Source organism: Balaenoptera acutorostrata, chromosome X (assembly GCF_949987535.1).
Source record: "Balaenoptera acutorostrata chromosome X, mBalAcu1.1, whole genome shotgun sequence".
Lineage (NCBI taxonomy): Eukaryota > Metazoa > Chordata > Mammalia > Artiodactyla > Balaenopteridae > Balaenoptera > Balaenoptera acutorostrata.
Window position 1 is genome coordinate 97,749,252 of NC_080085.1, and position 27,239 is coordinate 97,776,490.

The following is a 27,239-nucleotide window of genomic DNA, read 5'->3' on the forward strand; positions in this document are numbered from 1 at the left end:
AAGAAAAACTAAGAGAATTCATCAACAGCTCTAAAAGAAATGCTAAAGGGAGTTCTTCAGGGTGAATATAAATGATACCAAAGAGAATCTTGGAACTTCAGGAATAAAGACGCAAAACAGAAATAGTAAATATAAAATACTATTTTCCTCCCCTTCAGTTCTTTAAAATATGTAGGACTGTTGAAAGAAAAAATTATAACATTGTCTGGAGGAATTTTTAATCTATTCAGATATAATAACTACGAAACTTTAAAAGATTAGAAGGGGATGGTAAAGTGGTTATAAGGCTTCACTTCTTAAAAATTTATTTATAGTAAAATTCAGTTGAGTTTTGAGAAATGCATACAGTCGTGTAACCAACGAGACAACTAAGATACACAATAGTTCCAAAATTATGAACCTAATCATTACTCCCCAAACGTTCCTCTGGTCACTTTGTATTTCTTTCCTCTCTCCCCTCCCCACCTCCCCAGGCAACCAATGAGAAGTTTTATGTCACTACAGAGTAGTTCGCACTTTCGAGGTTTTATGTGAACAGAACTAGGCAGGATGCACCCTTTTTTTCTGCCTTCTTTCAGCCAGCATAATTATTTTGAGAGTCATTTATGTTGTTATCAAATAATACATATTGATACGTATTAGTGCACTGGATTCCTTTTGGGAAGACCAAGTCTACTGACACATTATATGTGTGCATACGTACATATACGCATGAGTATGCAAGTTAGAGAGGTAAAGATTCTGAGAGAAACATTTGGTATTTGCACAGTTCTTGGTACAGTATTATGGATACACAGCTGGTACAGATGGAGGGAAGATGTTACCGCTTTCTGGGGGACAGCATATTTTTATGGAAAAGTTCAAGGTTTAGGAGTCGAATAGACATTATTATCTAATAATCATTATATGATTACTAACAACCTTGAGTTGTTACTTATTTATGTGTTATTTATCCTCTCTGATATGTGTGCTAAATGTTATTTATCCTCTCTGTTATAAGTGTGATAAATGTTATTTATCCTCTCTGTTCCTTCATTTCCTTATTTTTGGAAATCAGAGATAATAACAACACTTCATATGGTTGTTATGTGAATTAAAATGAGATTACATATATAAAGCATTGAGCATGGAGTCTGACACATAGCAGACAATCAAAAACGTGTTAGTTCTTTTTCTTTTCTACCTTTTTTTTTTATGTCTTTATTGGAGTAGAATTGCTTTACAATGTTGTGTTAGTTTCTGCTGTACAACAAAGTGAATCAGCTATACGTATACATATATCCCCATATCTCTTCCCACTTGCGTCTCCCTCCCTCCCACACTCCCTATCCCACCCCTCTAGGTGGTCACAAAGCACCGAGCTGATCTCCCTGTGCTATACGGCTGCTTCCCACTAGCTATCTATTTTACATTTGGTAGTGTATATATGTCCATGCCACTCTCTCACTTCGTCCCAGCTTATCCTTCCCCCTCACCGTGTCCTCAAGTCCATTCTCTACGTCTGTGTCTTTATTCTTATTTGGGGAAAGAATTTCTCATCCTTAAAAGGTGGTATTGCGTCTGAGCTTAATCATAATATCATAGTGCCATCTGGTGACCATATAGAACAATTACATTATCTGTATCAGAGACTTCATTTCTGAAAAAGCTCTACCACATCTAAATGCCTGTCTTTAAGATGTCATCTCTAGTGTGTTCTGGCTTAGTATTGCCGGGACAGGGAATGAGGACTGTGCTTGAGGTCCACTCTGCTGAGCTTGGATATGCCTCCCCTGTCTGGGCATCCTGTCCGGTCAGGAGGAAGAGCTCAAGGAAAAAGGAGAGGAGTTTCCCTCCTAGCCTAACCCTAAAATGGGCAGATGACAAATTAAGTGTGGAAGCAAGTGAATGAGGTCTTCACATCCGTTCTGCTCTCAGGGATATGGTGGGAGGGAGGAGTTGGTATTGTCTCCTGTTGGAAGGCCTGCCCTTGAACAATTTGGCCACTGTAGCTTTGGCCTTGAGTCCAATCTCAGAGGGGTTTCAAAATCATGTAACCCCTGATATCACACAAACACCCCTAAATATGGACTAGAAAAGGATCCCCTCTCCATTCTACCAGCCCCTTCCCCACCTGGATGAATACAGCCAAGGCCTCTGCATCCATCAGACTTAAGCCTGGGCTCCGGTTGCAGGAAGTACCCCTCCTCCCACCCCGACCTCTAACCGCTCGCAAACGAGTCTCAGCAGACGGCCACTCTTACCATCTCTCCTGTGCCACCAAATCAAGTCAAGACTGGTCAATTTATTAAACGTGAACTTTATTGTGGTTTGGATTATGTAAGGCAGTGTGGTGAAGGCACTGCGGAAGTTAGACTGAAAAACATGGTAGGAAAAGGAGCGAGCTAAGAAAACTACAAAATAATTTTTTAAATGATCGCGTGCTGGACTAGACTAAGTATACTACAACTAGGTCATTTTATTCATCATTGCAGAAGCGTTGAAATATTCTAGGAGGTGGAGCTTGGGGGATGGGGGAAGGCTTCACGGAGGAGGTGGCATTTATGCTGGGCCTTGAAGGAGGGGTAGAATGTTGATAGAGGAGATGGAGGGAAGAACATTTCAGAATGACTGACTCTAGAGAAAATTCTATAGAAGGACTGAAAAAAACAAGAGGGCAAACAAACACCCCCAGGGAGTGAACGTTCCCAACTGGGAGAAAAGCCTGAGGGGTCTCAAGCCCCCCAGATGGGGTCTTCAGTACCAATGATATTAGGAGGCACAGGACAACGGGCTTGTTTGTAAACCTAGCAGCAGCAGGAGGTTTCACATTTGCAGTCAGGGGCCCCAAACTGGCTGGGCTATGCCGGGATGGAGTCTCTCGTCCTTTTATCCTGCGTGGTCCTTATTTGTCCTTCCTCTTGCCCGCTGACTGCCTGAACGGTAGTTCGTGCACGCCCACGTGCGCGTGTGTGAGTGTAGGTGTGTGTGGATGCGTGGGGGACCGAGGCTTTGTCTCCCACTGCAGCTTCTTCCACTTTTCCCTCTTGTGGCACACAGCTGGCTTCCATGGAGCTGGAGCTCGGGCCCTTCCCACTGTCTGAGCCTCACGGAACTCCAGCTCTTGATTAAGCACCTAGGAAGCTTCCTCAACATGAAGGTAAAACCTACCGTGGGGGGTGACTTGGGTCAGGGCAGGACTACACTTTCCGGAGGTGGTGGTTGGTGGTGGTGGTGATGGCGGTGCCGGCGGTAAGGGCTGGGGATGTATAAACAGGCTCCGGCTGCTGGGTAAAAGGCTGCCGGGACACCTGTAGTGTTCAGTCAGGAGCTGGGATGTCAGGCTAGACCTGCTTGGCCTTGATCACCCCTCCCCCTTCCTCAACATGCCCTACAGCGGAGACATTTTGGGCACCTGAAAACAGCTAAGACATCGGTAGGGTATCCAGGCTGTTTTCGTTGTCCTGCATGAATCTCACCCCCGGAAGCCCCAGAGATCTTTCCTTGGCCAACATCTGTCTGATCTCCAGATAGGACTGTCACCTCCCCCTGTCCAGCTGCTGGAGGTATATAGGTTATGTAGCTACTTACGCTACTCGGATCGGGAGGTATGGGGAACTTATCAGAAGAAAGGAAAAATTAATTACTGTGAATTTCTTTCTTTCAAAGATTATGAATCCTAGATAAGATCTAGCATCTGACAGAAAATAAAAGGATGGGAAAGCTCTGTCAGGATTCCCTGGAGCTGGAGATTTAGAGCTCAGTGAGATCATCACTGGAAATAACCTTGAAGCTGATGTGGCCTTGTTTAACTTTGGCAGTTGGGCCACCCTTCTTACGCAGGTACAGGGACTTCAGATCACGGCAGTCACTGGGGTCAGCATCCAGAGTAACCTGCCCCAAGAACTGATCACAGAACTTTCGTCTGTTCCAGACCTGGAGAGACAAGTCAAGAAAGTGAAGATGAGCAACCCTCTGTAACGTCGGACTTTGCCGAGTGGCATCTAGAACCTAATGCCGGGCTTTGAAAGGTCTGTTTAAAAACCAAGAGACTGTATTTCCTGATACCTCTCTGGCTAAGGGGAAAGTACCTCAAAGAGTAGAGACGAAAAGCCACCAGAGTTCAGAATCAACCTTGACCTATGAGATGGCCACCGAAAGGCAGCTGGTCAGAAGCATTAAGTCAGAAAAACAGCCAAACCACAGTGCTCCATTCTGAGCAGCAGGGCGAGGGGCATGTGAACCGGCATATACTTCCCCACATGCCAAGTTACAGTACCTGTGTTAACATGCGTATCTGCCAGCATGCGGGCTTCTGCCCACAATGAAAGAAACAGAGGAGAGGAGATTTAGGATGGAGATTCATAAGGAAGCGAGTGATTGTGCCTGGTGGAAGGTGTCTTCGAGTACAAAACAAACAAACAAAAAACCAGGACAAGCCTTGCTCTGTATCCTAGACATGTGTGAGGCACTTGGGATCATCCAGTATCTGGTACTGAATATGAGCCACCTGAGGGTCCCTGTTCACATCCTTACCTGCACTATAATAGGAATGTCAGTGGTCCTTCTGTAGAAAATGGCCTGGGTGTCAAAAATGGCATGAACGGTATTCTTTTGGACAGGAGAATGGACTTCCTCCTTTCCACACTTGATGACCAAATATGGGTTTACAGCTGGAACAAAGTAACATTTATTTTTAACACAATGATTAAAAGTCCTCTTTCTAGATAGTCAAGAAACTATCTCACTAAGTCTATTCTGGGACTTTTAGCATAACACCTGGGTACTAGAATGACCTAGAACTTTGGTTCCTATTTCCCTTTTCTCTTCTATACTTTATATAGGGATATAGAAATGAATGTTAGATAGTCCCTTGCCCAAAGACTTTTATATCCCATTTTCTCTTTTTTTAAATTGAAGTATAGTTGATTTACAACATGGTGTTAATTTCTGCTGTACAGCACAGTGATTCAGTTATACACATATACATTCTTTTTAAAATATTCTTTTCCATTGTGGTTTATCACAGGATATTGAATATAGTTCCCTGTGCTATACAGTAGGACCTTGTTGTTTATATATATCCCATTTTCCTACCACGGTTGACAGCCATTCTGACTTTTCTACACGGAAAACACCACTGGAGAGAATCATTTGTGACCATCTTTTCTAACCATATATGCAATAAATGAAACTGCATTTTGCTTTCCCAGACACCCCTGCAGTTCTTACTTTCATTGGCATACTTCTTCTCCAGGCCCTCAGCACTGTGCACTGTGATCTGGGTGACAACCTTGGGGTAGCCACGAGCCAGATTCCAGCAGGACATCTTGGGCATGTCCAGAGTCAGCTCCCTGGAACATCAAAAAGAAGACACGTCATCCATGACGAATGCCCTTTGATGAGGAGATAGGCTCACCAAAGCAGACCTTGTTGTTGAAAAACATGAAATGCCAAGTGACCTAGCCCATTCCTCCTCAGACATGGCTTATATTTTATGAGGATGTTTTCCTTTCCCCTTGCTTTAAGGCCCAGCAGATAAAGATCAGAGTAGGCAGGGCTGGGGTGAAAAGGTAGCTTTGGTGACCCAGCACTCAGAACATAATAGAGGAGCAGTGAGGAGTGCCAGCTGTTTAAGAGAAGAGAGTCAGCCAGAGAACAGAAGATAAAATATAAGTGGAAAAGCTTAGGCTATAGGCCTGTTCTCCTTAAATGGCAGCTCAAAGCACTGAAGCTCTGACCTCCACAGGGAACTTCTCACAACCCACACCACTTTGAGAAATCTTTCTCCTGCCATCACTGCAGTTAAATCTGACTTGAACAAGTTGTCCCTTTGAGTGTCCACCTAGAGGAAGAGGGCCAAGAGGGTTAGGACTGGAGGCAAAGCACAGAATGGGAGTTGGCAGGGCTGGCCAAGGACACGGCACCTGAGCTGGACAGGCACTTCAGAGAAGATTCTCAAGAGAAACTCGCTGGTGCGACCGTGCTGGAACATAGTTGGGACAAGCACGTAGTTGCCCTTCTTCAGGTACTTGCTCAGAAACACGGTGCGCGTGTCAATATAAGTGGAGGTCCCCGCGCGCTCCTGGATGTACAGGTGGTGGAGGCGGAATTTGCGGTTCATCTCCACCTGGAAATGCAAGAGAAGGAGATGCTCCTCCATTGCACTCAAATCATAGTTGTTGCGTTGGAAGATCCCAGCTCTTCTACTTTCTTTATCCCTCGACCTTTCTTAATTCCCCTAACCCCAAGCCGTCCTAATTTTGACACTGTTTGCCATCATTCTCTCTGCTCCAAAGGCCCATTCTTACCTTGAAGAGCTCAAAGCCGATGATGTAATTGTCGGGTCTTCCCATGCGGCGGTAAGTGCGCAGGTCCTTTTGCTGCAGAGACATGATGACCTTGTGCCCATCCTCGGGCACAGTGAAGATGTACTAAGGGAAAGAGGCCAGCAAGGAGCTTAGTTAGCACTTCTGTTTCAGATGAGCCAGCTCAAATTTCAGGGAAGAAAACTCTACCTTTCGAAGCAGAGACTTGGGTTATGTTCTGGACTTTGCCATTGACTTGCTAAATGCAGATCCTAATGTTTGCTTCTCCCTATGGCATTCAGCATGTGTTGAGAGAGCCAACTTCATACCTAGGCCTTTGATGCCAAAGAGGGTATGCTTTGTTTTAATAAGTTCTTGGTAGGATCTTGGGTTTTTTAAAATTGTCACCTTGTGGGCTTCCCTGGTGGCACAGTGGTTAAGAATCCGCCTGCCAATGCAGGGGACACGGGTTTGAGCCCTGGTCCAGGAAGATCCCACATGCCATGGAGCAACTGGGCCCATGTGCCACAACTACTGATCCTGCGCTCTAGAGCCAGAGAGCCACAACTACTGAGCCCACATGCCACAACTACTGAAGCCTGCGCGCCTAGAGCCCATGCTCCGCAACAAGAGAAGCCACCGCAATCAGAAGCCCATGCACCACAACGAAGAGTAGCCCCAGCTCGCCGCAACTAGAGAAAGCCCGCACACAGCAACGAAGACCCAATGCAGCCGAAAATAAATTAATTAATTTTTTTAAAATCTTATAAACTGTCCCCTTGTTTTTAAAAGCTGTACACAGGAAAATTTGAGAATCAACAAAGACAGAAAGCATCCTTGCTTGACTTAACCTGACACTGCAGCATTCCCCTAGGCTAGCCTCCTATTGCCAGCCCAGATGTGTGACTTGTGGAAGGGGCCGGATCCATTTCCTTGGTGAATCGATGCTTTGCTATCACCATTTTAAGGATGCTGCAGGCCTGTTCTAGAGACTTCCCAAACATCATCTGGGGAATCATGGTGCCATTGGGAAGTAAGACTAAAAGGCATCAGATTTCTCCCTCTCTCCCCCAACCCTCCCACCAAGAAACAGGAAACAGATGCAGAAACATGTGCTCACAAGGCCCCCGTCGGTCCATCCTGCACAGACGCTTAAACAGTGAAGCCAAAAAGCCCATTTCCCCAGTTTGGTATATGTTCCTGATAGTTAAAGCATTTCCAGGGCTGTAAATGAAGGGGGGCGGCAATAGGAGGTTTCTTTTCTTTAGGGACAATTAAGGTGGAAGGAATGGAGAAAACTATGAGTTAAGTAAATCAGCCCACCAGCTTTAGTATCCTTCAAGATGGCTGGCCAATGAAGCTCATGGAAAGAAAAGACACACTCATGTGTAAGGCTGCAATATAGTCAGAAGTCTTGTCTCCTGTGGGTTAGCTCATCAGCACGTTTGCAGATAAAACCATCAAGGTTATTACAGGTTCAGGCTTTGGATGTTTGGATTTTTTGCTTTGGGGTGTGCCTGGGCTTGACCTCTAATGTGTCATCTGGAATAGCACTGTAATGGGAGATGGATGGAATGGGGTCATTGACAGGGTAGTGATTCCAATCCTGAGCAGAATGACCTGGTATTCTAGATGAGAAAAGGGAGGCCTAATGATGGGGTTCAGAAGAATCACCTGCATGAGAAAGAGGACACATATAGTAAATGCGTACCCAAGGGAGCAATTAGGCAGTAAAGAAATGAAAAAGAATTGAGAAAACGTCAGGGAGCAGATCCTTGCTCTCTAATGTGGGACCATCACAAGGAAGCAGGGAGTGTCAAAGCATACCCAGCAATATGGTCAGGAGAGAGGCAGACAGAGGAGGTGGCTTGGATCTGATAATGTCACCAAGTCACGTCTCTGCAAAGAGACACAGTCTGCTTTACAGGCATCTGAGCCAATCCCTATGCATCTTGGTTGATGAATATTACACAATAGCTGCAAATGGGAGAAGTGATGTCAAAGAAATACTCCAAGGTGAGACCTGGCTTCCTATTGCCTTGATAACTTGAAGGCAAAGAAAAAGCATTTGATTTAAACCTGGGGATTCTGCAGGAAGGTATCACGGTTGTTATAGCAGCCTCCTGAACGGTTCATCAGGGGATCATCATCCACAGTCCAGCATCCCACCACCGATTCCAGCTCCTTGCGGCCAAAAATAGGGTTGTTCACATTGCGGCAGACATTCAGTTCATGGAAGTTGCGGCAAAAGTCCTCCAGGCTCATCCTGAATGGAAGGAAAGAAATGAAGATGATACTTAATACCTACCCCGGCAGTTCCATGTGGAAGCCCCAATTCCCTTTAGCACAGAAAACCTCTGCTCACCAAAACTCCCCATCATCAGACATAACAAGCCCCAGGTTCTTGCGATCTGCCGCAGTCAGTTGCTGCCACTCTTCAGAGCTAAAGGCAAATGAACAAAGGGATAAGCCATTATGTTTGCCATTGACTTCCTACAGTAAGCAGGATGCCAAAGGAACAGAATACATGAGGACTGGGACAGCTTTGTCTCACCACCAGCTAAGTCACAGGCCCCATGTCCGAGAAGGACCCACAGATGTCACTAAGCATTGACAGCCCGCTAGCAGTCTGGAGGGATGGGATTGGGAGAATGTATAGGGCTTTGGGGATGCAGCAATCAAAGTGGAAAGCCACTCACATCTCACTCCAGGGCCCACTCCATTCTTGTCTTCCCAAGGGGTTCCTCAGACGAATCATGTACAGCTTCTCAGTACTGAAGACCTCCACGAGTCTTTCTCCAAGACGGATCTTGCGAATATCAGTCATGGTGTACGTATGGCCCTTCAGTAGACCCCAATCAGTTTCAACTTCTTGTTCCTCCTGATTGGGAAACTGAGAGCAAAGAAAGATACATAAGGGCACAAGAATTGGGAGATCCAAGGCTTGGCTCTTCCTCTTCCTTGATTGGTTTACCCAAGTATGGTTGAAACTAGTTCTCTTATGCAGATAGAAATTTGATCCTGCCACCTAACTTGACACAAAGCAAGCCAAGGAAAGGAAATAAAGAATTTAATATAACAACTCAAACAATTCAAATGACCCACGGTAGTACATTGAAGAGCATTGAAATTTGTTGGGGTTGGTTAATTCTTTGAGCAAACAGCTATAACCGCCAACCCAGGAGCAGAGGCAGGAGGGATAATTTAGCAGAGACTATTTACATCAGCTCGGATGCTACATCGGCCTCCAGCGGGATGACTGGTACAAAAGGATAATAGGTTAAAGCTCCTTAGCCTCTGCGCCAGGGCTCAGCGCCTATTGTTAGCTTTCTGAGTTTCATAATGACTTGTCCTGGATCTCCAGGATAAGGGTGATGTTCTCCACCAAATGTCGTGGTCTCCTCTGCCAGAAGTGAGCGAAGAGTGGTTTTGGTGAGTACAAACCTCAATGGAGCAACAGATCAGACCTCCTTTGGTAAATGTTTTGTACAGTTCTCCAAATAGCTTGTACTTCTCCTCAACGAGCTCAGTGTATCTTCCCTTCTGCATGTCAACAGTTTCAGCCAATGTGCCAGTGAAGTCCACGATGATATCAGTAGTGGTCAGACCATCGAGGGCTTCATAACAGCCAAGCAGCCTGGGGGCAAATATGCAAAGTTATCTTTGTAAAAGTATTTTTCCAGGTCAAGGACATCTTGTTCCCCCAAGTTAAAACAGTCCTTGCCCAGCCAGCCTTTACCGGCTAGCTTTTCTCTAGGTACAAAATGAGAGATAGTTTGAGAATATAGTCAGATTTCTAGGTTTAGGCTATGTTGATCTAGGACGGTCCATGCAGAAACTTCTTTCTACAGGTAAATATTAGACAAGGAGAAAATCTGCGGCCATAATGCCATGTGATCTGTGGATCAGCAGCAGGAAGAGGGCACGTGGGAGCAGTAAGGGTTTAATGGAAACTGGAACAGCTGATTTCTTTCTCATCTGGAATTATGGAGGGCCATTCCCAGGTCCAAAGCAATGCCTTGGATCTGACTGATATCCTACCCAATTTAAAGCCCAAGGCTAAGCTGGGAGAGCATGAGTTCCCAAGGATGAATGTGACCTTCCTTTCCTTGTGTAGCCTGACCACTGACTAGCCAACCCCCCTCCTTACTTGGCATAAGCTTTTTCCAACAGAGCATTCCAAAACTCATTCATGGAGGTGGAGAAGGAGAAAACGAGATCTCCATTGATGGTGGGCAGCAAGTCATCAATCACCACCTCGGTCCATTCTCCAAAATGCCAGAAACGGAAGCGAAATATCCCAGCATATTTATCTAGTTTTCGAGGGTCCCATTCTTGTTCCTTATGGTTGGGAATTGTCTGGAAATATAAGAACATTCAATCAACTGTTATTCACCAGACCATATCCAAATATTGAGATTACAGCTGACTTCTGGCAAATCCCGTGTGGCAACAGGAAGCACACCAAATACGTTTGGTTTGGGTCTAGGCAGGAAGTCCCTGGTAGGGCATTTTTTTCTGCAATTTTTGCTCCCCCAGTTCAGTTTTGCTGAGGATAGTATTACCATGCTTGCCCTGAATACACACAGGGTGACTGGGGGCAGTAAGCTATGGGTTAAACTATTTACCACAGTTAATCTACAAACTTGATCATGAGAGACTGTCTACACAAACATATTCGTGGTTGCGTATTTAACCACATAAACAAGGCATTTTAAAAAGCAAAATCAATCAAAACACAAGGCCCCCTGTGGTTTCAGTTTTTAAAGGTCCATCCTAGAGAGTTCGTGCAGATTCTATAGACTATAGATTTTATTCACACCTTGAATAAAATTACATTTGGGAAAGTCTCCTTTTTAAATACAATTACACATTCATCTTGTAAAATTGTTATTTTCTGAAGAAAATGCTCTAATTTTTCCCAGGTCAACACTTCATTGCCTTGAACTCTGCCTAAATGCCAAAGGAATTTTTGTACTCTTACAATTTATTAGAACCTTTTCAAGGATCTAGTTCCACCTTTCTCACCTTTTCTTTTGTTCATATCTGTCAGTGACTTCCTGGCCCCCAGTGGCTTTTTACCCCAGTAGGTACTGAGAATGCAAGTATGCAGAGCTACTGAGTCAAAGTACTGCAAGTGACAAAAGATCACCTAATATGTGTGACAAAGCAAATAGAGTAAAATGTTAATGGTAAAATCTAGGTGAGTAAATGGGTGTTGACTGTAAAATTCTTTCAACTTTCTGTATTTGTGAAAATTCTCATAATAAAATTGAGGGAAATCACCTTCAATCGTTAATACTTCTGACTTCAGGAATTAAACAATCTGAGACAGTTACGAGCTGACTTTTCCGAAAGTTACTAAAGAAGACAAGGAGGTGGAAACCGAGTGAGGTCGGTACCTTTGTCCAGTGAGACTCCTGAACAGCCAAACAGGAAAACGCAGAGACCATTGGCTTGTGCCCCAGTCTCCCTTGGGTCAGCTGGTGATTGCTGATATGGCCCACAATCAGACGGGGGTCATCGCAGATGTCCTGTGGATACAACAGTTGGTTCTAAGAGTCTGGGAAGTGTTCCCCACGGGTCAGTGTGAGCTCAGCTAGGCAGGGCAGACTTCACAGATGAGGTAAGGTGGAAAGATTACCAGGACTTCCACAGGTAGGAGAAAGGAAGGGTTGGGGGGTTGTGGAAACAAACACAAAGCAAGTAGCTCATCAAGACACAGGAAAAAGGGTCATGTGGGAAGGTGGCAGGAGAAATGGAAGGAAAGGATGCGACTGAGACAGGATGAGACGTGCTGGTGGGAGCCCTCAGACATAGCTATCATTGAGGTTTAGAGAGCTTTCACTGCAGCAGTGAGCTTGTAAAGAGGAGAACGAGGGATTAGCACATTACATTCTGATCCTATTTGTCAGGATGAGATTTTCTGAAGCGCCTGTGCTCAGATGGGTGATTGCACTTAAAAGACAAGGCCTGATAGAGGTGGACATTAATGCTTCTCCCTCTCCAGAAAAATGAGTTAGGAGACCTTATACATGAAGCCCTTTCCTAACATAAAGCAAAGGCAACAGCGGTGTCCACGCAACAAGATTTCCCCACATCTTTGGATGAATACAGATGGCAGCAGCACTAATAGCAGGTGGTGATAGACCGCTTCTAGGAGCACTTCAACAGATACTCTTTTCCCACAGCGGATGTTCAAAACCTGGACAGAGTGGGGGAAGTATTTGTTTGAGGCGTATGTGTGTGTCTTTCCCCAACAGATCATTAGCTGTGCCATTCCCACTGCAAGTAGGAAAATGAGGCCCAAATAATACAATTCCAGCACAATGTAATGGAGGAATTTTCAAAGTATAATCAATGCCTGAAGGAAGGATCCCCAAAATTTCCCTGGTGGTAGACAAAATAATTTGAATAGTGGTGGTAATGTTCATGCTGAAGCCTTACGGATGACTAGAGTTAGCAGTTGGACAAGGGAGAGGTATGGAGGCATAAGGAGTAGAGAGACAGTCATGGACAGAGGTATTGTCACATACATGACACCATATAATTGAAGACACGTTTGCGTGACTCAGAGTATCAGCCCTTGCAGAGTTCAAAGGCAGGAAATACCAATGAAGTCTTGGGTAGATGGAGACAGCTTCGTGGAGGAGGCCGTTGGCCAGTACCTTGACATTTTGCTTACCCAGCAGAAATAAATCCTAGTCTCAAATGGAAAGAAAATCTAGACATATATCCTTTAAAAAATTATTAAATAGAGACAGCTATATTTTTCTGGTTCTCAAACCTCTTTTTTTTAATGGACATAATTCTCCTTGATGAAGGGTCTGGTCTACAGAATGAAACATTCCAAATATTCTTTAAAAGCCAAAATAACTCTGGAAAGGAATAGGCATTCTGGGCAAGGACAAGTCCAAACTGAAGATTAATTGGTCATCCCTTTGCCAAAAGGAGAGAGTTAGGTGGGTTGTCGTCAGCTTTGGTTTTCTGGTCTTTTTTTTTTTTTTTAGATGCATGTCTGGTGTCTCATTACTTTTTTGTCTTAGGAGAAGACTTCTATCTTACTAAATTTTTTTCATGCGTTGGGAGCTGCCTGTTTTTTCACTTATTGAACATAAAGCAGGTGTGTTGGGTGGATTCAATCCTGATATTCTTTCTCTTCTGATTGTTTCTTTGCCCTTTCTAAGATGAGACGAAACACAGTTTTTCCTTTCTGAGTCAGGCGTTACCATTTTATTTGTAGCAAGATGTAAAGTTATACAGTGATTTCTTGGACTTAGATGAGCATATAATAGTTTCCAAGCATGAAAAAACAATAAAGTGAACATCGATATGTGGAAAAGTGTGTTTTTAGACTATTAAGGCAAATTATTTGCTGGTTTTATGTAGAGTTATTAGTGGTTGGGGTTATATTACAGTGTCTTGATTTTCCACACGGCTTTAATTCACAGCAGGGATCTAGGCTCAGCAAACACTTTTGGCATGTCAACTTCTATTTAAGACCTAAAGGATCATGTAAGTAAGCAAAAAGACATGGAAACAGAACTCAAATTGAGGAACTGGATAATTATTCTCCTGTCGACTAATGTGAATGTGATTTTACATTTATATATATATATATATATATATATATATGGTGTGTGTGTGTGTGTGTGTGTGTGTGTAAAGCTGTGTGTAATCATGGGAGAATATACATTTGGGCAAAAAAACACCTTATTTTCCATTTCCTCTCATAAACTGGCCCATGCCCCAGTTTTACTTCACCACTCTTCATACTTGATGGATGGCTATTTAACAATGGGTTTTTAAAAATGAGTTAACAGTCCGTAGACTGTCAAATCTGGAAGGAATTTAGAGACTATTTAGTCAACCTGTTTATTTTACAAATGAGGAAACAGGCTCAGAGAAGGGCAGTAACTTGCCTCTCCTGTCATTTAGCTAGTTAGTAGACCTAGGATTAAAGTTTTAGGTTCTTCACATACAGTTAGAGAAGGAACCTCTAGACATCAGCTGGTTCATCCTTTTGCCTTTAAGTTGATCAATGGTCACCATGCAAAGGATAATACTGTGAAGCTCTTCAGGGGTGGAGATGCAACTAATTCTCTCAGTCATCCATCTCAGTGTTTTATGTCTCTTTGCTTAACGCTCACCTAAAAGCTCTCCATCATTCTGGAAGGCTGGCTTAACTCATGTCTTAGCTTTTGGTTCTAGGCTAGATATCACCAATGTGCTTTAATCTCCTCAATTTCATCCACGAAATATGAATGAAACTCTTATGTATGTCAGCACCATGATGTGAAGCATGGAAGAACATTTTTATTAAGCCACATTTTTTTTTACCTCTTTAAGGAAGTAAAAGACTAGAAATAGCTAAGGAGGTAGAAAGGGTAAAGGGTAATGAGCCAATGCAAATCTAACAGCCAAATGGACTTTTTGGTGACAAATTTGAAAACAATGAAATGGATATTTATTGAATTTTCCCCTAGATTTAGACAACTGGCTATAATTCCTGCGGGGGTAAGGAAGCAAGGCTGGAGACATTTTCCTGTAAGTCAAAGCTGGGATGCAGAGTGCAGATGAGACATTTCAGCCCAAGCTCTGCTGAAATGGTAGGGAGTGGAGTTGGAGGAGAGGTCACAGCTCACATAGTCACATATTTGGGTGGCTTGAGAGGTAGGGAAGATTGGTGAACCTCTAATGGTTCCCAGCTGTGTTGGCCTAGTCGACGTGATCCTTGAACTGGGCTGTTTGTCAAGGCAAAATAATTTCTTAGGGGGAAAACACACAACTAGGAAGTCAAGCACCAAGAGTAAGTCCAGGAATGGTCTCTGCAGACCCCCATCCCTGAGCCAAAGCCTTCTACTGATACAAGCAAAGCAGCGTCTCTAGGAAGTACGTTCTCTTAGCTGAGCATTGAGAGATCCTCCCATTGTCCTTACCTCAACTCCTTTCCCAGAGATCTCTGGGTGGTGGGGGAGGGAGGCATACAGTTATAAGCCTTGGAGCCCCACGCATGTCACTCTATGTGGCTCTCTTCGTACCTACCACATCCACATATTTAGCAATTTTTTTTTTACACAGGTGAAATTTGCTGACAATAAACATTGAGGTCCAGGGTAAACCTCAAGAACCACAGTAAAATGAAAGGCTGCCTAGAAAACCAGCAGCCAGAAGAGTGGAGGCATTTCAAAAGTGCTATGGGCAGTCTAGCAGTCCCATGGGGATGGAGACAGTGTGGACACTCACAAGTGAGGCCGGCCCTGCAGTAGGTACTTTAGGACTGAGTCCAAGGCTCTAAGTCGTTCCAGAAGGCCCAGGGCTGCCATTCAGGGCCTGAGGGCTTTATCAGCTAGTCCAAGCAATCATTATCTTATCCTTAGAAAATTCTACCATCTCCAGACACGGCATTTATAGGTGGACCTCAGCTCAGGGACCAATGTTGAACCACCTGCACAAGGAGTCAACTTTACTTGCTGGGGAGTTTTGCTTCTGCATGACAGTCTTGTCATTGGTAAAACATTCTCTTCCTTCCTAACCCCTCCAAGGAAAACTCAACATGGAACCATAGAATAATATCTTAAGCCCAACTTCCACTTCCAAACTGGACAAGCAAGTCACTACAGAATTATCTTCTTCTTTAAACCTTCAGACTTCTGCAAGGAGACTCCAGGTGTAAATCCCAAACTGCTTTATTGGGAAAAATTTATATATCCGTGCAATGGAATACAGTTTGGTGATAAAAAGAAACAGATACATGCTACAACATGGATGATCCTTGAAAATCATGCTAATCTAAAGAAGCCAGTGACTTTTATGATTCCATTTTAAGTGAAATGTCCAGAATAGGCAAATCTAGACAGAAACCGAAAGTACATTACTGGTTGCCTGCGACTGGGGGGAGGAGGGGTTTACTCCCTGCAAATGTGCACAAGGGATTGTATTGGGATGATGCAACTGGTCTAAAACTGGATTGTGGTGATGTTTGCACAACTCTGTAAATTTATTTTAAAAAATCATTGCTTTGTATACTTAAAGCAACTGAATTTTATGGTGTATAAATTGTACTTTGATAAAGCTGTTAGCGTTTTTTAAATTCAGAATCTAAAATAAATAGGACAGATGGCAAGAGTATTGGCCTATTCAACTCTTTTCGATTGTGTCAACAGAAAAAAAACACTTAGGACTATTCACGCGGAGGGACATGATCTCTGGGAAGAAAAAGAAATTCATGAACAGTCTAGGCCAAAACTGCTCTACAGAGGTGTCCCATTCAGCTGAGTGTTGGAAATTTCTATTAGCACAAAGAGAGAAATATTTCCTCCTTTATCGGGGTCCCTCATATGCAATCTCTCTCTGCTTCTAATGTCCCCTCTCAACCGTTCCCTCCCATTCCTCCCACCTTTGCTTTAATCCGGAACCTGATCGGCCTCTTCTCACCCAAGGTAGTGAAAAGACCTGGGCAAGGGCCATGGTAGTGGAGGCTGAACTCAAAACCTGACCAGGAGAGCTGCCAGATCTTGTGCAGGTGCCCTGGCTTCCTCCACAGCTGGCTGTGCAATCCCCAAAAGGCCTTGCTCCATTTTAGCAGGAGACTAGCTGTGTCTGACTCGAAGACACGATTGTAGCTGGGTATGAGTCAGTCAGGAAAAAAGCCAGAGGCGGATAGGAGGGGAGAGTTGCTGCAGGGAGCTGGAGAAGAGATTTTCTGTGGGAATTTGGTGGCTAGATTTCAGCCTAAATATCCTACCTGCTGTCTTAGGATCACACTGTAATTCAGGGGAACTCAGCTCTTAGAATCTGCTAAGACTTTATATGTTGAAGGTCCAGGAGGACAGGGAAGCCAGGAGGACAGGTCTCAGGCAATATATCTGTGTACCCAGGAAGCTAGTAGCTGGGGTCATTGGACCAATGGAGGTGTTAAGGAGAAGGATCTTCCTCTGAAAGGTATGGGCAGATGAACTGGCACCGAACAACTGCAAAACACTCTCATAATCCCTGCCTATCTAAAGTGGCTCCTTAGGACGCAGCAGGGAAGTGGCAAGTGGGAAGAAGGGGAGCTCAATCCTGCCCTAGAATGGTGGCGCTTGACTGCAGTTGGTTGGTTTGATTAGCAGTGGTGTTTACAGACATGGAGGCTTTGCAACCCAGGAGGGAAAGAGACAGAAAATATCTGGTTAATCGTGCTTCTTCCATTTTAGAGACTTCAGAAACTAACCCTGTTCGAGTATGAGGCTAGGTGGTATGCCAAGGGACAAGATGTCTGTAAGCTTCCCTGCAAATGAGGATCTCAACCTTGCCAATGAGGCAGGTGAGTCCAACGACCCATCTGGTCTTCCTGAGCCAATTTAGAGAGGCCTAGGGCTGTCTCTTGGCTTTCCTGATGGGAGGCCAGAGAACTTTGACGTGGTTCTTGCCCATAGGCTTGGCCTCCACTCTGGCTAGAGAGGAATCTCCAGCTTTTTGAAGAGGCTCAGATGGAGGTCCGGAACCTTGTTTTTCCCCCTACTCCCCACAAGAGCCCCCCTCCCCAACCACTCCAATCCACCATGATCTCCTTTTCTTCAAAACCCTATATGATTTACTGGCTATATGCCTGAAAATAGCATCTCCTCTATGCAGCAGTAATATCTTATTTAACTCTTCGATAGCTCAATATCCATCTCGTCAGCTGGAATGGGAGTCCCTCGCCCCAGGCCTCGTCTGCATCTTGCACAGAGGCTGGCATAGAGTAAGCACTCCATAAATGTTTCTCAACTGACTCTCTCTTTGGGCCTAACTAAGACTAAGCTCAGAGTATGCTCTCAAAAGGGAGAGTATGGATCAATTAATGGGCGTACAGCATCAACACAGTGAGGAGGAATGTGAGAACTTACTGGAGGGAAGCTACCTATTTTATCAAAAGAGACACGAGCAAATCTATCTCCCTGACATGGCAGCATGGTAGAGTAAAAACTAATACAGGCTTTGGAGTCAAACCTGGATTCAAATTCCAGCTTGTTAGTAGTCTGACCCTGGGAAAATTCTTACCTTCCCTCTGAGACACAGTTTCCTCATCAATAAAATGAACATAGTATCTACCTTTATTTTTTACACCAGGAAAAAAAGAATTACATCAAAGTGGTTTTTAAGATACCTACCTCACTAAGCTATAGCAAATTAGGATGAAATGGAAAAATGTATAGAAAACTCCAAACACAGTATCTGGGCCCATAGTAGACATGCCCTAAATGCTTATGCCTTGTTCTACCCCATTCACTCTCTCTTTCTGACACTCCAGTCACCTTGGAAGGGGTATCGCTTGCCTCAGAGGCAAGATGGATTATTGCAGTGGCTATTTTTTTCCTTCCCTGCTAATTCATCTAGGACTCAATCCACAGAATTTGGAAGATGAAGGCAAAGGACGAAGGACTGAGCCAAGATACGGGAGGGAGGATGTGTCTAAAGACGGGCCAATACAGGAAGCACTGTTGGCCTGGCTCACATCAGGAGAATGGCTTCATGTTGGCTTGCGATTTTACTGCCCATCAGATCTCCTGCCACCTCGTCCAGGACCTCACCCCCATCCATTATTCCTTCTTTCTTCTGTGTCTTTAACCTCTCCTTCTTTACTATTTCCTCCTTAGCCTATAAATATGTTCAAGTCTGTCCTATTTGTAAAAGACACCCTCCCCCAGAAAACCTCCCTCAATTTCCTGCCTTCTTTTCAGCTACTTCTGCCCTATTGATCTCCTTTCTTTCATAGCCAACCATCAAAAAAGAGTGGTGGCCCTCATTATCACCATCCATTCATAAGAGTGGATCCCAAACAGCATATTTCTATTTTCTCCATGCATTTGGGGGGGAAAAAATCTTACCTCTGTCCATACTGAATTAGTGGCTAGTGAATTCTGCTCATGTTTTCCAGATTTGTATTGCAGGTCAGTGATCTACAGGGACGTCAACAACTGGAGGCACAGAAACTCAGCAGCAGTGTAATCTTCCTTCTGATGGAGAGAACTTCTCCAACTCTTATATTCTCAGTGGCTAGCATACTTTATGGGCAAAAATGGAGACATGTCCTCTGAGTCACATAGAAAACAAGAGCCTTGACGTGACCCATGTATCTTGGCACCCCCTGGTGGCAACCTACATAAACCGAAGTAGCTCTTGTAAGAACTCCCTTTAGGAGTTCAAGCTGTGGAAATTGTTCATTGAAGAAGGCGAACCTTGAGTTGCTGACTGAGATGGTTCTATAATAGTGCATAAAAAAGCTACATCATGAAATAGGATCAGAAGGTCTTCAGGATATTGTGAAAGTCCAAGAATTTGCATTTCGTAACAGCCCTTGGTGGCTTATATACCTGGTCACCCACTTTGGGAAGGAGCCCAGGTTGAATATCCTTCTATCTAGTCATACCCTTTAGATATAACCAGGTTACTGTTTATTCTCCAGATTCCAACATCCTATCATTTTGTACATTGACCTCCCACTCATGTAGGACTTGTAAAGGAGTTCTGAGACTTGCTTTAGAGACACAATATACAGATGTTCCACAGAGAACCATAGTAACTATGAAGAGGTGGTGAAAGAGCTACCATCCTACTTGGATCCCACTTTGCTAATTGTGGGAGAATACAGATGATGGTATCCAAAGAGCAGCAAAGAAGTGTCCCTCCCCCAATTCAAACTCCATCTTGTCCCTGTTGAGTTTATTTCATTTATGCTCACCATATAAGTTTTTCTCTTCAATGGTCTGAGATTATCTTGAAGTTGCTGTCATAGGTAACTCAGTAAAGAAGCAAGAGTATAGTTGCGTTCTGAGTTACCATATTTACTCAAATGAACTTCCAAAAGAAAGCAAGCATGGTATATCTCTTTTTTGTTCTTTCTAAATTACGAAATCTGATAAAATGTGACTAAAATTCAAGATTCCTCAAGTTAGAGCCAGAAGCACAAATCCATAAAACTTCCCATTTTAAAGCTGTCTGCTGGGAATTCTTAGGGCAGTGAAAATATTCGGATACTATAATTATGGTTATATGTCATTATACATTTGTTCAAACCCATAGAATGTACAACACTAGGAGTGAACTCTAATGTAAATTATGAACTTTGTGTGATTATGATGTGTCAGTGTAAATTCACCAGTTGTAACACAGGTACTACGCTGAGAGGGGGCATTTGATAATGGGAGACACTCCGTATGTCCGGGGGCAGGGAATACATGGGAAATCTCTATACCTTCCTCTTAATTTTGCTGTGCTCTAAAAATATAAAAAGGATATTAGGCTATAAAAAAATAATAAAGTTGTCTGCTAAACTGGTCTATACGCAGTGGGCTGTGTGAGTGAAATAGCGGACCAAGTAGATTTATGATGAAAGAGATCAAGAGGGAAACAGAAATTGAAACAACAAAGTTACCTGGGGACGTTTCCACACCACCTTCCCAGGAAGCAGTCGGTTGTAGAAAAGTGAATCATTCTCAGGCAAAAAGGTTGGATCACAGAAAAGTCTACCATCCCTGATGCATTCCTGCTTCAGTTCCTGGTACTTCTGGTTTTTGAAGAGCTTCAGAGGAGGACCCATAATGTCAAACTATGTCTAGAATGAGAAAATTGTTGTTACTGAAGGAAGACGTTCTCAAGTCTTTTAAAGATTCCTTGAGATTAGACAAACAGTTGTCATCCCAGTGATTTACTCCCAGAGCTAGGCACCTCAGTTTTAGCTTTAAAGGAAAAGTCACCATTTTCAGGGAAAGAAGGGCCCAGGGTCTGCAGCAAATTAGTTTGGGGTTTGGGATAAGGCATCTAAACCATTTCTGGGTCTCAGTTTCCTCATCTGCCAAATGGGGTAATATGGGCCTTAACAATCTTATTGGAAAAATAGATAATAAACGTTAAGATTGCTAGTTAAACGTGAGTCATTATAATTTAAAGGGCAATCTTCCATCTTCCACTGGCAGGGAGGAGTTCAAGCACAGAACAATTGTAAATTTGAAGAGAAAGGGGGAAAATCGCTTTACTATATTCAGAATAATTTGGTGCCCTGAAGGTCCACACACTTTGTGCTTGAGGGGAGAAGCAGCCCCTTTCACTTCTAACAAGCCCTTTTACACAATTCCTTCCCTTTTATCATTAAAGAGCTTTGCGTTTTTATTACTGGCCAGGAAGACTAATGCAAGAAACAGAGCTCAGCAGATGGCCTCCAAAGACAAGGAAAGATAGAAAGATTGTATGTGTCTTTCTTCTTCAAAGTCTGGTGTGCAATCATTTGCGCACCATAAAAGGCAGACTCCGAAATTCAGTTACACTAATTTGGTGGATTCTTATCCTGTGTCAATACACTCTTGCTCTCTTTTCTTAAGAAAAAAACAACAAAACAACTCTCACATGGCTATACAGAGAATTAATATAGTGGCTCTTCAGGCAATGTCTATCAGAGTGCCCTACACTCAAATGCCCCTGACCACTGGTTTTTATGAGGATAATTTGAAAGGCAAATTTGATTTTAAACAGCTTTGGGGTGATAATAGGGTTTTCAATGACTTTGCCTGATTCACAAAGATAGATTTGTAATGATTTTAATGATCCTCTGATGACAGTCAATGGTAAATAGAAGGGGGTTGTAAAATCTATGTGCACCAAGTATTTCAAAAATATATTTTAAGGATAACTGTGTCTATATTCTATGATTACATGAGGGTTGAAACAAAAAATCTGGCTAAGGTCAGAGTGTCTGCTAAAAAATGGACGAAATTTGAAAAAAAAAGGCTAATTAATTAGCACTTTAAAGAATATCTGTGTAGGTAACACAGCTCAAAACTCAGTTAATAATGAGGCAGTTGCTATTTTATAAAAAGTGTAATATTAATCAGACCTCTCTACTATCTTACTTCCTGTTCCTTTAGTATTACATTGAAATGTCTCACTGGTAAAGAAGCCTCCCCATTTGAAAACCATAAAAAAATTTAATTCGATGTTATTTGCAACCTACAATATATGTAAACAAACTTACCCTTTCTCTGAATCCAAGGAATAAGAAGCTGAAAATAACCAGTTTTTCCATAGCCTTGTTTATTGGCAATTGTTTTTCAAATGGAAGGCTACAGGAAACTGCAAGTACTGAAATGCTTTCAGTCATCAGATTTAAGTCTGTCCACGGGTTTTAAATATTAACGTGTATTTCACTGTGTTTGAAGTCGTGGACGGTATCAGTAAGAGTTTTCCATTAAACAGCATCAGAGCCAACCTGAATGTATGCCCAGGGCTCCTTTCTGGGGCCTTTTACAAATGGACCCCAATTTTTACATGTGCTCAAACTTACAACAAACCCTACCGTGCCTCTTGCTTTTCCTGGAAGGTTGGGTGGATTGCCAGAGGCTGGGGGCTGCAAATGGGGGATCGTCTGGGACAATTAGGATATTTAGTTTCCCAGAGCCTCCTAGTCTCTGAACGTTTTGGATAAGTGAGTATTTCCTGTTCTTGGGAAGGCCCGTTGCTACTGCCAGTCTACCTTGTTACCTAGTCAAATGGCGAGGCAGGCAAGGCGCCTGCAAAGGGAATCGCTATTATATAAAGAGGCCTGTCTACAGATAGAAACGGCATCAATTGAGAAGAAAATCAAGTTTGATTTTCAAAACCGGTATGATTCCAGTCGACTTTATCAGAGACAGAACGTACAGCTGGTGCGGATAATTCAAGCTTTTTGGGTGAGGGCACATGCATTTTGGGGGCACACAGGAAATAAGGAAGAGCCAGCAATAGCCTCAACTTTGACAGGCATTCGTTAGAGTACAATTGCAGTCCCACACCCCGTCGGACCTGCAGAGTAGAATTGCCCCCAGTTTCTGACTAGGTAGCAGAAAACTATATTCCATTTGCTGGGACCTTGGTTTCTTTGTGCCTCAATTTTCTCAACAGGGGAGTGGGGTTATTTATCTTGCCCTCCTTACACTGTGGCTCTCCCTAATGAGATGGTTAGTGTACAGGTGTTTCGAATAAGTAGGAAGTGCTCCATAAGTGCAAGATACACACCGTAAGTCCTCTCACTGCCTGGCACAGAGCTAGGTACCCAGCCACTGTTCAGGAAATATTTGTGGAATGGATGAATGTCTTATGTAGAAAATTAATGTTTGTGCGGCAATTTATTGTTTGAAGGGTGCATTTCAGCTCACGTTCTCTTCATGGCAGCCATGTTTCGTAGATGTTATCTGTGCCCTTCATTTTGTATCTCCAGGAATGGCAGCTCAGACAAGGGGCAGCTAGAAAATGGCAGAGCTGACTCAAAGCCTCGTCTGTGTAACACCCGGTTTAGTGTACCGCTTTCTATCACACCACACTGCCTTCTTAAAGAAGGGATTTTTTTTTTTTAGCTCAAATGAGGAAAACCCTCCAAAGCAAACATGATACCTAACTTTGAGGCATTCTGCCTAGAATTCATGGCCGTGGTGGATATTGAAAAGGTTCTTTATTTCCATGGTTTGATGAGCATGGGAGAATCCGAACACTTCACATCTCAGGGTTCATCAGTTAAGTCTCAGAAAACTTTTGGAAACTCAGAAATTTGTCTTGGGTTTGTCATCAACAACTTGCCCTGTCAGGGCATAGGAGAGTGGAGAAGGGAATGTTCCTTCTTTGCTATCTTACTGTACCCAGCTGTGAAGACAAGAGAGCCTTTAGGTTAAAGACTACATATAGGAAAGTCGGTAAACAGAAGCAAAGCTGGGGTTTTGAGTATCAACCAAAGAAGGCCTCCAGCTAACAAAGGGAACATGCACATTTAAGAAGGGGGACCTTGTGTCCCGAGGGCTAGTATTACGGGTGGTTGGGTGAAAAAGAGTGTGGAGTTTTGTACTGAGATAATGGTCTTAAGAAGTACTGTTTGAGTGGGGATCCTCCATCCAGAGAGAATGAAGAAGGCCGTGTGGACCAAGGCTAGTGGGAGGGGTGGCTGCAGGGTGTGGTGAGTTAGGAGTTGCCAGGGGGAGCTGAGGGAGCCCGCCACATAGAACACGAGGCCACAGTTAGGAGAAGGAGCTTTTGCTACTCACCGGACTACAAAGCTTGGGAAGCTGGACAAAGTCTTAAGAGGAAAAGCACTTGTTCTTTACCGGTGGGTCAGCCTTAGAGTAGAAACCAGATTTTGCTCTTAAAAATGAAATCTGCCTCAGTTTACTCAAGAGAAGTATGATCTGATAAGAAGAAATCCAGTCTGCGGTTTACAACCTGCTTTCCATTGCGGTGAGTGGGAGGGCAGGGGAGGGCATTTAAGGGGGAGAGAGGGAGAGAACAGGGCCCCCGAGGGTGTTGTTCCTGGCTGGTTTCTCCTTTTCCCCAGTTTCCCCCTTGTGTTCTACTTGGGGCAAAATCGGAGGTCAAAGCAATTAGGAGTTTGCAGAACAAAGTGAATCCAGAAGACTTAACTCTGCCCTGGCATGAAATAGCAGCCACTTTCACCGCAATCGGGGGTCCCTATCCTCACCCCTGGGGGTGGTGTGATGAGAAAAATGGGGCTTGGAGAAGGCGAAGTAATACAAATTCAGCATCCACATTTTACCCCGAGAAGAGTGCTTTCCATGTCTACACAGGCAGAAGCATAGCCACACCTTAGAGAATGCATCTACCAAGGAACGTATGGTTCTTCAGATTCAAATTGTTGGCCAGATATTCTGAGGTCTGAAAGGGACCACGAAAGTCCTCTGATCCAGCCTTATATAGGACACATCTACTCTGCCCAGAGAGAAGACCCTGTTCAAAGAAATTCCAAGAAAAAAGAGTGCACAATTTCCTTTAATTCCATTGTTGCAGAACTCTATCAAAAAATGAAAAGCAATTCAAAATCATGAAAAGAGCACACATAGTCAGGAGATCCAGTCCCAAATACCATCATTTAGTGTAGATAACATCTCTGTCCCTCAGTTTCCCCATAAGAGCAATGGGAATAAAATGGCTGCCCCATATACACCTCAGGGTGTTATTGGGGAGATCTAACAAAATTAGGAATGTGAACGTGCTTTTTAACTATTAAGGATAAGACCAATATAGGGCAGTAGTATTAGGAAGTGCTCGTTCTAAGCAAGTTAAATCCCTTTTCTGTCCTTAGTGGAAAATGAGGAGATTTGATCATATACTTTAAGTAAGACACACACAAACATTTGAAAGACCAATATAAAATGGCCCCTCTGCCATTCAGTACCTCCTCTCTCTTCCACCTCTCCATTTTGGGTGACTTGCCCCACTACCCCTTTTACTTTTCCCTCTTGGCTGGAATAAGCCCATCCTATAAGTCTAATTTTATAGCCTTGCAAAAATCTAATTCCAATTTTTCTAGGATGTTACATTGGATGGACTCTTAGAGATAGATCACTTAGTCCAATTCCTTGCTTTTACAGGAAGGTGAAGGGACTTGTCCAAGGTTGCACAGTTGGTGACAGAGCTAGCACTAAAACCTGGACCTCCTGACTCGTTTTACCACAATTAAAAAAAAAGGGGGGGCTGGAGCATGCCAACACAAAACCTCAAGACATTGCTTTTGAAAATTCTTATTGTCCTCTTCTTACAAGAATGCACTTAGGAGTTTTGTTTTTGAATTGCTGTCAGAAGGTGAGATGATTTCAAATCAAGGCTAATCAAAGAAACACTGTTTTGGGGTCACAAAGGGGCTTTTTCTGCTTTTAATTTAGGGACTGAAAAGTCCCAAGGATACGGAAAGCCTGCTTTTTAACCTGTTCCTGACTACACAAGTGTTTAGACTTCTGCCTCGCCTGCTAAGGACTCTAAGGATAAATAAAGAATGCTATTCAAATCCCAAGTATTCATAAACGCACATGCGCGTTTGTGCACACACACTCACATACACACAAACTGCAAGAGGAATGCAAGTTAATTAGGCGTCCCCCGTAGGATCTTTTCCTAAATTCCTTCAGACTATAAAATGTCCTTAATTTCACAACAAATATTAGCAAATGAGACATTAGTCGAATTTCAATAAAAACATTAATTACAAACCAGGATGCTTTATCCTGAAGCCAGAAGTGACTGTCAGGATGGCAGAATTTGTTTAATTTTCCTACATGCTTGTCACCATATTTCAAGCTCCAAATCCTCCGAACCAATTTTTAATTGCAATGCTCCAATCCTTTTGCCACCCCGTTCTCACCCCAGCCTGCTCTGGTCAAGTAGTCCAGCTAAGCCCCCAGAACAATGTAGTTGCGGTGGGGACGGATAGAGCCCCCAAGCTGCAAATCTAAGTTTACACCAATGCAAGAATCAGAGAAAAACAAAACCAGGCTGGCCAGGGGCTGATCATGAAATAGCCAAGATCAACCTGTCACCAGGACAGGAAGACCCCGGCTCTGCAGACAGGACAGACTCTGCTGCCATTCATTCCCTCCTGTGCAACAGTGTACTACCCATGACCCCGCTTCCAGGGCTTAAAGACCTTTTGCACACAGTGTGGCTCCAAGATTCTGCCTGCATTTCAGTAATTTGCCCACAGTTGGGGGTCAGCAGAAGCTAGAATAAAGCCCTGAAAATGGGGATTCTCTCCCCTCACACTCGCCTCCCAGGTTTGTCCATCCTTATCAGGTATTTTAAGTAACAGAAGACCAAAAAAAAAAAAATTAAAAAACCTTAGCAGATATCACCGGAAAAGTCTCATGGCCAGACAACCACAATTACCCCTTAGAGACCCCCCCCAAAAATAAGCAATCCAAAATTCCATTAGTTTTGAAGTTTCCAAACTGCTATCACACACACACATTCCACTTTACCTATAAAGTGCAAGTTTCTTCATTTCATTGAGATTCTAAGTTATCCAGCAAAGAAAATTGCAGGATGAGTTTGCGAATGTCCTCCCTCCTCACCTGAGTTATCCCGGGAGCCTTGTTGCTGCCGCCGCCGCCGCCGCCGCTGCCACTGCCCTTAGCCAGGTAACCCCTACAAAGTCTGTTCAGTCAGTGCGGCTGAACAAAG

At 43.5% G+C, this 27,239-nt stretch overlaps 1 protein-coding gene across 2 annotated transcripts; it reads right to left on the reverse strand.

The window, feature by feature from the left end:
* Window positions 1-2,316: 2,316 nt before the first annotated feature.
* Window positions 2,317-27,239, reverse strand: CAPN6 (calpain 6). Of its 2 annotated transcripts, XM_057538270.1 has the most exons (13): window positions 27,131-27,239; window positions 20,689-20,868; window positions 11,690-11,821; window positions 10,438-10,646; window positions 9,732-9,924; window positions 8,987-9,180; window positions 8,653-8,730; window positions 8,367-8,553; window positions 6,291-6,413; window positions 5,907-6,109; window positions 5,212-5,333; window positions 4,516-4,652; window positions 2,317-3,915 (listed from the first exon to the last, which is right to left on the reverse strand). In XM_057538270.1, the coding sequence occupies exons 2-13, from the start codon at window positions 20,851-20,853 to the stop codon at window positions 3,733-3,735; spliced, it is 1,926 nt and encodes a 641-aa protein (XP_057394253.1). In that variant the 5' UTR covers window positions 20,854-20,868; window positions 27,131-27,239; the 3' UTR covers window positions 2,317-3,732. The 2 variants fall into 2 exon arrangements, with proteins under 2 accessions (XP_057394253.1, XP_057394254.1); XM_057538271.1 differs by lacking the exons at window positions 20,689-20,868; window positions 27,131-27,239 and adding an exon at window positions 19,142-19,265.